At 34.0% G+C, this 12,533-nt stretch overlaps 1 protein-coding gene across 6 annotated transcripts in view; it reads left to right on the top strand.

Moving 5' to 3' along the window:
* The first annotated feature begins 3,431 nt into the window (after positions 1–3,431).
* LOC110035712 overlaps positions 3,432–12,533 on the top strand; it is a 59,829-nt gene continuing 50,727 nt past the window's right edge. For 2 of the 6 annotated variants that reach the window (XM_020739989.1, XM_020739988.1), the window contains exon 1: positions 3,433–3,751. In XM_020739989.1, the coding sequence (XP_020595648.1) occupies positions 3,717–3,751 (35 nt within the window). In that variant the 5' untranslated portion in view covers positions 3,433–3,716. Of the gene's footprint in view, positions 3,752–5,422; positions 5,607–12,533 lie in introns of all 6 variants that reach the window. The other 4 variants (XM_020739986.1, XM_020739990.1, XM_020739987.1 and 1 more) reach the window with 4 other exon arrangements.

Below are 12,533 nucleotides of genomic sequence, written 5' to 3'. Positions count from 1 at the left end.
CCTTTAGCAACACCAGCCTCAAATTACAAGACTATGGTATAACACACTCCCCCAAACTTAAATTTCTCTACAACCTCTTCCTCTGTTTGGAATTAGGAGAGCTAACTGATAGCCCGAATTTTGGCTAGCTTTTTATGAAGAGGAGTCACTTTAGTCAGAGGGTCCTCATATCAGCATAGAGGACTGTCAATTCCTTCTTTAAGTTTGATATGGTAATATCTCTCAGAAGACTTGCCTCCTGAGTGAAGGAGTCCTCCACCTCGTCCATGCAGCAAGCCAGTGACCCTTGAGAACATCGTCGACCATCGACTTGACATATGACAAGGTGTGTCTCGCCCTAAGCTGGAACAGAAGGTCGCTCGACCGCCTCTATAAAGGAGGCTTGGCCGGCTTCCGTTTCAAAGAAGTTGATGATATGCATGGTCTCCTCTGCAAGAAGAATCAAACAACATAAGCATGAAAAAAAAATCAATTCGTTAAGTAAAATAAATTCATTTATAACAGTTATCCGCTTCATCTCAAACGTACAGAGGTTCTCACCAACAAACGGTTTGACAATTGTTTGTCTAACCTCAGTAAGGATGAGAGGACTACACCTTCACTCTTTTGGATCCAAGTCACCATAACCACCTGAACATATTGTTGAGCTGACTGAGGAGCCGACCACTGACAGATTGGATCCAAAGCAACTATCAATGCACCAATAAAGTGCATGTTAGTCCTGCCTCCCATTTCACGGATAAGCAATGAGTCAAATGACTCAACCACCTTTACATCTTAACTTGTGGGTATCTTGTCACTCGCCATCACTTTTTTCTATTTAAAATCGGCTAAAGGGATGAAAATTCAAAAATATTGATGAAAAAGTACTAAACTAGACCTATTTATAAAAAATTGGTGCTTGGAAATTGAGGGAATTTAGTTATTATAAGTATTTTTTACACAATAAATAAGCCAATATTTATATTTAATTTTGTTATTCTTATCACTAATGTTGTTTTGAAGAAGAAATAGAATTAAGAAAATAAGTATGTACATAAAAAATATGACTGCATGGATCTTAAGGAAGTTTGACGATCTTGCTTAATAGATACTAAAGGATTGCATCAGAATATTCAAAAGATAGAAACACCAAGCTTCACTTCATTCGGTCAGAACTCTGAACCGATTAAACAAAAGTACAACCAAACAAAAGAACACGAGACACCTGATCCAAAGGGAAACCATTTATAATCAGCTCTCATAACCGATTATGGGATTATTTACAAAGATGGCCAGAGGGCACCTTATTGAATTACTATCCATTTCTATGTGAAGAATACTTGTCCAAGGGAGAGCTGCTTGTCAGATTACAGTGATACACATTTTGCCTGATGTCTAAGTTCACCCTAACGACAAGAGGGCCTTGATTGAGGATTCTCTCGGGAAGGCTGACAGCAGACCTTCCAGCAATCTGAATAGTGATCAGGCAACTAGAGAATAGTTTCAAGGGCCATTAAATGCCTCTATTCAAGCAGTCATAACTACGAAATTGTGCCAACTCCGATTACATATATTAAAGGTGTTTTGAAGTCAGTTGTAAATATGAAAAGATGTAATAATTATTAGCAATGTCCTTATTAAAATAAGGATAAACTTATAACTTTACTAGATACCCCTATGATATATAAATATGGAGTTATTTCTTCAAGGAATGGCTCTCTTAGAACCTCTCTTTCTCTCTCTTTCTTAGTCCCTCTCTCTTTTTATTTCTCTCGTCCGTTCAACGCTCTATTTATTGGGTGTGATCCACAAGACATTTTTGGGTTTACCGGAAATGTTATTATTTTTAACATTTTTAGTAAAAATTATGTTTTAAGAAGTTTAATTATAAATTAGAGTCTCCTTTTTCATTTGATTTTTGAGCATATTCCTCTTAATTTTTTTTAAAAAAATATTTATTAAAAATAAAGATAGTAACAATAGGGACAACCACATCAACCTGAATTATTATGCCAAAATTTTGCAGTTATATGAATTATTATTATTTTTGGGATCAATATTTTGAAATGTAAATTCCACAAACAAAAAACATATGCTAACATTTTTATAATGAAGTATAAAAGCTCAAATTATATTAATAATTAAAAATTTTAATCTATCTTATAATCAGTTAGTGCAAGCTAGACATTTGTCCTTGTTCATATTGAACGTAGGTGTGCAAACGAGTCAAATTTGACAAGCCCAAGACTTATTTGTTACGTTTATTTATTTATTTATTTTGTTTATATTCGACTCATTTTCGAAATTGCTTCTAAATAGTCTGTTATTGTTCAACTTCAATCAAAATTATTTGTTTGAATTAAGTTCATGTTTGACTTAAATTTAACTTCATATCACGCTTCATAGGGTTAAAAATGTGTTTAATTAAACTAAATGAATTAATTATTTTTACTGAACTCAAAATTATGGGATGCATGCTGCAAATTTGTTTGACATTGAACAAGCATATATTTTATAATTATATCGTTCTAATAATTTTAAAAAATAATAAAAATTAAATTTTTTCTGGAAATTAAAATTATTTTTTTAAATTCATATGAAAATTAATCAAATAAACATAAATAATAATAATTATTTAATTATTTTAAATCAAAATAAAATAAATATAAATGAATAATACTTATTTGTATTGAACTTATTTATAAATAAAATTTTCATATTTCACAATGGCCAACTTTAATTGTTTAAAGAAATCATTTTGAAGGTTCTAAAGAAGTTACGATGGCTATTATAATCTTTTTTTTTTTTTAAATCATTCCTTAACATTGTAGTAGCCAACTAAGTAATCAAATCTCACAAAAACCAAAAAAAAAAAAAAACCCCAAAAAAAAAAAAAAAAAAAAAAAAAAAACACAACTTTCACATATACAACCATTCTCAAAATAACAAATCTTTTTTCGATAGTCCTAATTATGCGAGGTTTAAATGCTGATAGGCTTCTCTGCCTCGAGACGTATGTAGCGCTGCGTAGGTCTGGTAGGTTACAAAGAGGGTATTGGGGGTTATATTCTTATTATATTCTCTGTCCAACCAACCTGTAACTAGTAAGTTCCGTGCTTCGTTTTTTCATTTATTTATAAGTTACATTTAGTTTACATGAAGGTTACAGGAGGTATAACACAGATATAACCCTCAATACTAACCTTCCTAACATAAGCAACGTATTAAATACTACGCAATTATTTGCAGAGCTATATATATCAGGGGTTATTCAGCAATACTACGCAATTATTTGCAGAGCTATATATATCAAGGGTTATTCAGAGGCTATTGAGCGATAATAGATATGTTACTGAGATATTACGGGGCAATAACACAAATATAATGCTTAATATCATCTGAATAATCTACCAGCTCTACAAACTTCTTTGCAAATTTTTGTCGTTGTTATAGGTACCGTCACTTCCCGAACATTCTTTCGCCGAAACATGAGGCGGATGTTGATCTGGATGTAGACTTCAATTTATGCGTCGACGTGGACTAGGAAGGCCCGCGAGAAATCCCTCCCCACTGCGACCCATTCTCTCCTCTCTTTAAATTTAGTGGCTGTTATTCGTCATTAGTTCTTGGTACCGCTTGCCCCTCTCTCTCTGTACCTTTGTCTTCCTGCTCATCTCCTCGGCACTATCTTTTGCATTTCGTTCTATTTACAGTTTACTTCGGCAAATTAGGCGATGAATGACTTCTATTCTTCTTTGCTCATTGAAAGGTTTGATTTTTCCTATTTTTATTTCTAGTTTCTATGTGATTGATTGTGCTAATCTGTGTGAACTAGGACATGAGAAATTTAGGTTGTGTTTGCATTCATTTGGTTTTGAAGTTAATTTGGGAATGGAGAGAAATTTTTTTATTTGATAATTTGGTTCCTTTCGTTTTCTTGTTTTTTCCATCTAAAAACAAGTTTAGAATCTAGATAATTCAGCTGTTTGAAGTGCTGGTGGTTACAGAGTGAAGCGTTAATGCGTAGCCATACTTGAAGTCATCATCATCATCATTTTCATTATCCTAATCCCAAATATATGGAGTTGGTTTTATGAGTCCCAAGTCCATATTCTTTTCTGCTCAGTGCATCTCTTATGTTACATTTGGTCTACTTCTATTCCTTTTTTAATGCGCTAATTTTATCCACTTAATTTATAGGTACTTTTTTTGCCCTATATTTAATATATCCAAATCATCCAAGTCTCTTTACTATCTCTAATATGTTATTTTCAACAATGAATAATAATTTCTCAATTTTTTCCTCGTTAGTTTATTTAGTATTTTTGTATATATACATTTTAAATTTTATTTATGCCAATCTAAATTTAATTTTCAGTGATTTTGTACATCTTAATACATAGATCCCTACAACATAACCACTTTAATTGCAATTTTATTGAATTTATATTTAAGTTTTCTGTGATATTAGCTTTTCACATAATACGCCTAGAACATTTCTCTCTTTTAACCATGCATCATTAACTTTAGATGTTATATATTTATTTATATTTTTATTCTTCTTTATAATAGATCTAATATACATTAACCCATCACATCTAATTATAATTTTAATTTTTAGCAATGTTAGCTTATAATTAGTAATATCATGTCCGCCAAAATTTTGTGTCATATACTCTGCCTTTACAAACCTTTGGCATACCTTCTAAACATTTTCTCTATAGTTTTAACTTTTTACTTATTTTAGTAGGTATCTCATGAATTAAAATTGTATTTTTCAAAAATCATACGACAAAGCACCTCTCTTTGAATAACCTTTATAAGGATCTCCATACATAATAAAATATTTGGAAGTAGTTCTATGGTGATTAGTAACTCTTTGGCCACTCAAAAACCACTTTTACTACTAGTTAACACTCAATCAATCATATATATATATATATAATAACTTCTATCAACTTTTAACGTACTTTTTTTTTCTCTTAATGCACACCAATGAATTCTTTTAATATTTGATCATAAGCTAGCTCTATATCAATAACAAATATATGAACATCATCTATTTGATTTATTTACTTCCTTAATTGTCTTATTACAAAAAAAAATCCTCTCCTATTGAATCTTCTTGTCATGAAATGCTCTATGATGCTGGTTTAATTCTTCTAAGTTAATACTCCATTAATTTCTCTAATAATTTTATTGCAGGAATAATTAGTTGGATTATTCTATAGTATTCACAAATGTTGATATATCAACTGTTCTTAAATATTGTTATAAAAAATATTTTTGTCTTCTATCATTGTTGTTCGTTCTCTTACATTGTTGTCCGTTCTCTTATTAAAAAGCATTGTTAACCAAATTACCATAAAATTACTAATAACTCTCTATATTTCAATAGATATTTCGTTTTTATTTACAATTTTACTTCCATGTGATATAGGATATTATAGGGTCTTGGTTTTTCTAATTCATCTCGGATGAGAGACACAAAATAGTGCATGAAGACCAAACCTTTGTCATCCTGCTCATCTCCTCGGCGCTATCTTTTGCATTTCATTCTATTTACAGTTTGCTTCGGCAAATTAGGCGAGGAATGACTTCTATTCTTCTTTTCTCATTGAAAGGTTTGATTTTTTTTTCTATTTTTATTTTTAGCCTTTATGTGATTGATTGTGCTAATCTGTGTGAACTAGGACATGAGAAATTTAGGTTGTGTTTGCATTCATTTGGTTTTGAAGTTAATTTGGGAATGGAGAGAAATTTTTTTATTTGATAATTTGGTTCCTTTCGTTTTCTTGTTTTTTCCATCTAAAAACAAGTTTAGAATCTAGATAATTCAGCTGTTTGAAGTGCTGGTGGTTACAGAGTGAAGCGTTAATGCGTAGCCATACTTGAAGTCATCATCATCATCATTTTCATTATCCTAATCCCAAATATATGGAGTTGGTTTTATGAGTCCCAAGTCCATATTCTTTTCTGCTCAGTGCATCTCTTATGTTACATTTGGTCTACTTCTATTCCTTTTTTAATGCGCTAATTTTATCCACTTAATTTATAGGTACTTTTTTTGCCCTATATTTAATATATCCAAATCATCCAAGTCTCTTTACTATCTCTAATATGTTATTTTCAACAATGAATAATAATTTCTCAATTTTTTCCTCGTTAGTTTATTTAGTATTTTTGTATATATACATTTTAAATTTTATTTATGCCAATCTAAATTTAATTTTCAGTGATTTTGTACATCTTAATACATAGATCCCTACAACATAACCACTTTAATTGCAATTTTATTGAATTTATATTTAAGTTTTCTGTGATATTAGCTTTTCACATAATACGCCTAGAACATTTCTCTCTTTTAACCATGCATCATTAACTTTAGATGTTATATATTTATTTATATTTTTATTCTTCTTTATAATAGATCTAATATACATTAACCCATCACATCTAATTATAATTTTAATTTTTAGCAATGTTAGCTTATAATTAGTAATATCATGTCCGCCAAAATTTTGTGTCATATACTCTGCCTTTACAAACCTTTGGCATACCTTCTAAACATTTTCTCTATAGTTTTAACTTTTTACTTATTTTAGTAGGTATCTCATGAATTAAAATTGTATTTTTCAAAAATCATACGACAAAGCACCTCTCTTTGAATAACCTTTATAAGGATCTCCATACATAATAAAATATTTGGAAGTAGTTCTATGGTGATTAGTAACTCTTTGGCCACTCAAAAACCACTTTTACTACTAGTTAACACTCAATCAATCATATATATATATATATATATTAACATCTATCAACTTTTTACGTACTTTTTTTTTCTCTTAATGCACACCAATGAATTTTTTTAATATTTGATCATAAGCTAGCTCTATATCAATAACAAATATATGAGCATCATCTATTTGATTTATTTACTTCCTTAATTGTCTTATTACAAAAAAAAATTCTCTCCTATTGAATCTTCTTGTCATGAAATGCTCTATGATGCTGTTTTAATTCTTCTAAGTTAATACTCCATTAATTTCTCTAATAATTTTATTGCAGGAATAATTAGTTGGATTATTCTATAGTATTCACAAATGTTGATAAATCAACTGTTCTTAAATATTGTTATAAAAATATTTTTATCTTCTATCATTGTTGTCCGTTCTCTTATTAAAAAGCATTGTTAACCAAATTACCATAAAATTACTAATAACTCTCTATATTTCAATAGATATTTCGTTTTTATTTACAATTTTACTTCCATGTGATATAGGATATTATAGGGTCTTGGTTATTCTATTTCATCTCTGATGAGAGACACAAAATAGTGCATGAAGTCCAAATTTTGCATTCATGAAATTATGACTTGGACAAAGTTTTCATTATTATAATCCAAATAAACATGATGTGAAAATTTTCTAACTTAAAGGTTAAATAGAATTTCATAATTATACATAATCACATATTTAATAAAAAACTCACACTAAATTAAAAAAAAAATCATGCAAATAAACCAATCACTAAAATTAATTTATGGAAATTGAGAATTGAATGAAGTCCCCAAATAACAATTGGTTTCACTTTGGTACAATGAGATGATTTTTTTCAAAAATTTGTAGTCTTTAATCGTAGAATTATATTTACATGCCCCATTTACCTTTATTCATAATCAGAAAATTTGTAAGATAGGATCGATCAAGTTATCATGAAGCGAGAAGATTCACTAAAATCTTGTAGAGCATAATTTGTTGCCTCAAACTGAAAATTCTTAGATTAGACGTTACTAAAGACTTGTGATATAAGGTTGTGAAAGTGAAGACTGCATTTTCTCATGGAAGATCATGATTAGCCACAAGAGGACTGATGAATTAAGTCACAACCCTAAACATTAACCAGACAATGCACATAAAAGCAAAGTAATTAGACAACAACCCACCCGACAAGTGAACAAATCTTGTTGACTATGTGAAATTAAATCAATCTGGCATAGGTTTTTAAAACCAAACCAATCTACCATAAGTAACTGAATTGGACTAGGGGGTAAGTCAAACCATCTGAGAACACATATGTGGAAAAAAATACTCAAACATAAATCTAAAAATTTTAAAAATAGTGAAATGAAACCATTAAACTCATTACTCAAATTTTTATTTTCTTATCTCAATGATTATAAGGTTTGAGATTTTCATCAGTGATAACGATGTTTAACCAAATACCCATAGAAAGCAAATATTTCTATTGAATTCAAATAAGAAATTACAGTAATATAAGATATAAATAGGAAATTGCTACAATAAGAAAATAAGGGGGAAGGTGTTGGCAGTGCCGACTAGGGGTTTGGAAGGTGACGACAATAAGGGGGAAGGGAAAACGTCAGGTCTGCCGATTTTTTGGGGTTCAAAGACAATGGGAGAGCGATGGAAGGGGCGTTTTTTGGGTGACAACAATAAGGAGGAAGGAGGGGAATGATTGGGAAGGTTGGGTTTGGGTTGGCAGACAGTCGTAATGAGCAATAATAGTAGGTTTGCGGTTTTTTTTTGGGGCGTCAACAAGGTGGAGTAGCAAGGGGAAGGGAATTGGTGCAGGAAAGGGATGGGGAGGTTATCAAAAGGCTAAACATCATCTCAGGAATCAGAAATGGTTGTAGCGCCACTCAAAACCCTTTGATACAACCCTAAAAGAGAAAAGGGTGATAACTGTCTAAAAACAAACACAGTGAAAAATTGAAACTTAAAACATGATAAAAGCAAAATATATATGCTCTAGATAAATTGGGGTGACCTCACTCTAATTGGCATCAGTTCCTAGCTCGGAGGGCTAGCTGGCTCCTCAAAAGCGTGGACCAGTTTGATCTAGGTGTACTTAGGCGTTCCGCACCAGGCAGGCGCCTGCATCAGTCTACCAGTGTTGAGCGAGCTTTGATCTCATTCGTCGAACTTCTATCTCCTCATAGTATGAAGTCAGGTCGGTCTCGTTGAAAGTGACAGAAATATTTTTTATCTCCGGTAAGTCAATCCTGTAGGCGTTTGTCATTTAACTTCTTCAGCATTCTGAAATGTCAATTTGCCCTAGGTTTGAGTTTTCCAAAAGATCCGACTGGAATTCTCTTTTTCTTCAATCTGATCCACACTAGATCTCCCTCCTGAGAAGTCACATTAGTTCTGATTTTATTACCTTGCACCTAGTATTTGTAATTTTTCTTGATGTTCTCTTTCTTGACCTCTTCATGTAGCCTTTGAATCTCTTGCACTCTTGACTCGACATCCACACCAACCTTTTAAGTAGAAAGAAATATTGCCAACTCAAGTGGGTTTAGTGGATTGTGCCCGTACACACTCTCAAAAGGAGTATGCCCTGTAGTTTGACTCACAGACTTGCTGTGAGCAATTTAACTTGGACTAGAATTATATCCCAATACTTGATGTTCTTCCTTACAAAGAGCCTCAGAAGATTCTTCTAACTTGTGTTCACCTCCTCTGTCTGACTATCTGTCTGTTGGTGAGCTGCTGAGCTGAACTGAAGCTCAGTATCAAGATTCCCTCATAAGTTCCTCCAAAAGTGACCTAGGAACTTGACATCTCTATCAATAATAATGGTCTTTGGTGTCCCATGCAGTCTCACTATTTCTCTAAAATACAAGTCAGCTATATGTGATGCATCCAATTTCCTATGACAAAGTACAAAATGAGCCACCTTTGAGAAACTGTCAACCACTACCATCACCGAATCTTTATTCCACTGTCTTAAGAAGACCCACAACGAAATCCATACTAACATCTACCAATGGAGTCTTTGGTACTGGTAATGGTCTGTATAATCCTATATTTTTTCCTTTGATTTTTTCCAGATGACAAACTCTGCATTGCTTGACATACCCCTTCACATTTCTTGCTAGTATAGTTTCGAAAAAATATTCCCTTTTGTGAATGTCTTAGTTTCCCCCAAAACGACCTGTTAATCTTCAGCTGTTACTCTCTTGTATGACGGACTCTCTCAATGAACATCTGGGGACACACACTTGTTATGGTGGAACAGATTGACATTTGATCTATGGTACTGTCTTGCAGGCCTCTCGTGACACTGATCCCAAATCTCCTTGAAGTCCTCATCTACCTTATGCAACTCCTACACCTTGAATATCATAACTCTAGCCTGCAAGGAGTTGATTAGTAAGTGGTGACGACTCAAGACATCCGCTACTTGATTCCGACTCTTTGCCTTGTGCTTGAGCATAAACTGAATGATGCCAAGAACTCAAACTAGGAAGCTTGTCTGCCCGTCAACTTGATCTGACTATTTAAGAACCTCAGAGCCTCATGATCTGTGAATAAATTAAACCCGCTAATCAATAGGCAGTGACTCCAATGATTAAGAGCTCTCATTATAGCATATAATTTTTTTACTATATGCCCTTTTTGGCTCAATGCTATTGTAATCCCCACATTAGAAGCGTCACATTCCACTTTGAACAACTGACTGAAATCTGGTAGAGCTAACCTTGGGACCTGAGTCACCTTATTCTTCAGGATATCAAAGCTGGACTGAGTTGCCTCTGTCCATTGAAACTTCTCTCCTTTTAGGAGCTCTTTCAAGGAAGCTGTAATCGTGTTGAAGGTCCTGATGAATCTCTTATATAACGATGCCAACCCCAGAAACTACCTAGGCTCTGTAATGGACTATGGGAGTGTCCAACTCACAATAGCCTCTATCTTCATAAAATCAATCTGAATACCTGCACTGAATACGATATAACTCAAAAATCATACATGTGCTATCATGAATGTCTTTAATTGGTGGTAGTTTCTAAGATGAACCAGTAATCTTTCAGGTGAGCTGTCATTCATCACATCCTAGAAGTCAGCTAGCAGTGGTTGTATCATCTTTGATAGCTCAACCTCCTCCTCAGTCCCCTCTAAGATGAACTGGGCCATCACCATTGCGTCCTCTTGTGCTGACTGTAGAAAGGTGGCATGTAGGACTACTATCTCGTCTGTAACATGAGTGCCTTCTCCTCCAAACTCCTTGCTAAGAAAAAAAAACTATGCACTTCCCCTCCTTCGTGAATAAACAGGTGTAGTTGAACCCATCATGCTGAGTCCTGCGATCAAACTAGTCTCCCCAACAGGATGTGACAAACTTCCATGGAGAAAACAACATCTGGTTCCCAATAGAGAACTTTATCAAATTTTGCTGATATACATGTATCTCATTTTCCTCTTTCAACTAGGTTAGAGAATCAGTTTGAAAGTGCTTCTTAGTTGCCAAGTCTAACTTCTTAACCACAAAAGTAGAGAACACATTCACGCAGGTCCTTCAATCAAATAATAAGATTGCATACCTTCCATCTCACAGTACACTTGGTGAAAAAGATGATATGTCCCGACCACGAGTAATCCTTATTTGGTTCAGTCTTCAAAGCCCTCCTCACAACTAGCATCTCACCCTCATCTCCATGGAGCTGATGCTGCTCACCTTGCTCTTCTGCTACCTCCTCCTCACTCACTTTCTTTTCTGCATCCTGCTTGGTGAAGGAAAAAACTCTGCTTGTAGGGCAATTGGAGGCATTTGTCCATATCCATGACATTGGAAGCATTTTTTGGCTGGAGTTGTGTTGGGCATGCCGCTCTTCTCAGGCTTCTTCTCACTCTGATTAGCTATGTCATTTTCATGACCAGTCTTTACAATTTTTCCAGGTGTGCTCCTGCTGATACATCCAGCTGTGGGTGCCTGTTTGAATGGAGGTGGGTGCCTGCTCTACTTCTGTTGTCTCTTTACCTTTAGTGTCAAGGTCTGAACATTAACCAATGAGCAATAAGGTTTTAGGTAAACAACATTGCTGATGAATGGCTTTAAGCCTCCAAAAAATCTAGCTATAGTCAGCATAAACTGCTCAAACTCTGCAGTAAACTCCTCCATTGACAATTCCCTTGGCCGTTGGTGGTGGAGCTTCAAGAACATGTCTTAGCGATAGTGTGGGGGTGGATGCTTCTCTTGCATCTCCTTCATCTACTCCGAAGTAGTGATCTAGTTCCGGTCTTTTCTCAGTTTTTTTCTCTTCAAATTTTCTCACTGCATAGAGACACTCTTCTTCAGCTTTATGGTCGCAAGCTTCATTCTCTCACAACAAAGAGACACTCATACTAAAAATTTCTCTCAATAGTTTGCAACCACTTAGTGTCGCCCTTTGCTTCATTGTGTAAAGAACTTATCAAAATCCTTCGATCCATCAACAAAAGTCGCAGATTGAAGCCCAAGCACCCTTCGTTTGCTTTTTTCATGTGTTCCCTCGCCCCTTTGTTTGCTTCTTTCGCATGAATACCTCACCGCTCTCCCTACCCCTTTCCTCACACAAGATCCAATCTTCTCTGCCCTAGCCTAAATGAAGCCTAGGATGAATCTCTTTGCCTGCTCTATTGCACGCTGTAGTCGAAGCTCTCCACCTTTTTGCAATGGAACAAAGCTGTCTGCACTCCTTGTCAAATCACACACAACCGATGCACCAACCGATGCACCATTCCAGTTAATCCTTCGATCCTTGCACTAAG

The sequence above is a fragment of the Phalaenopsis equestris genome, unplaced genomic scaffold (assembly GCF_001263595.1).
Source record: "Phalaenopsis equestris unplaced genomic scaffold, ASM126359v1 Scaffold199307, whole genome shotgun sequence".
In the NCBI taxonomy this organism is placed as follows: domain Eukaryota; kingdom Viridiplantae; phylum Streptophyta; class Magnoliopsida; order Asparagales; family Orchidaceae; genus Phalaenopsis; species Phalaenopsis equestris.
The sequence above is the reverse complement of the archived record's forward strand: the minus strand, read 5'-3'. Positions and strand labels throughout refer to the sequence as shown.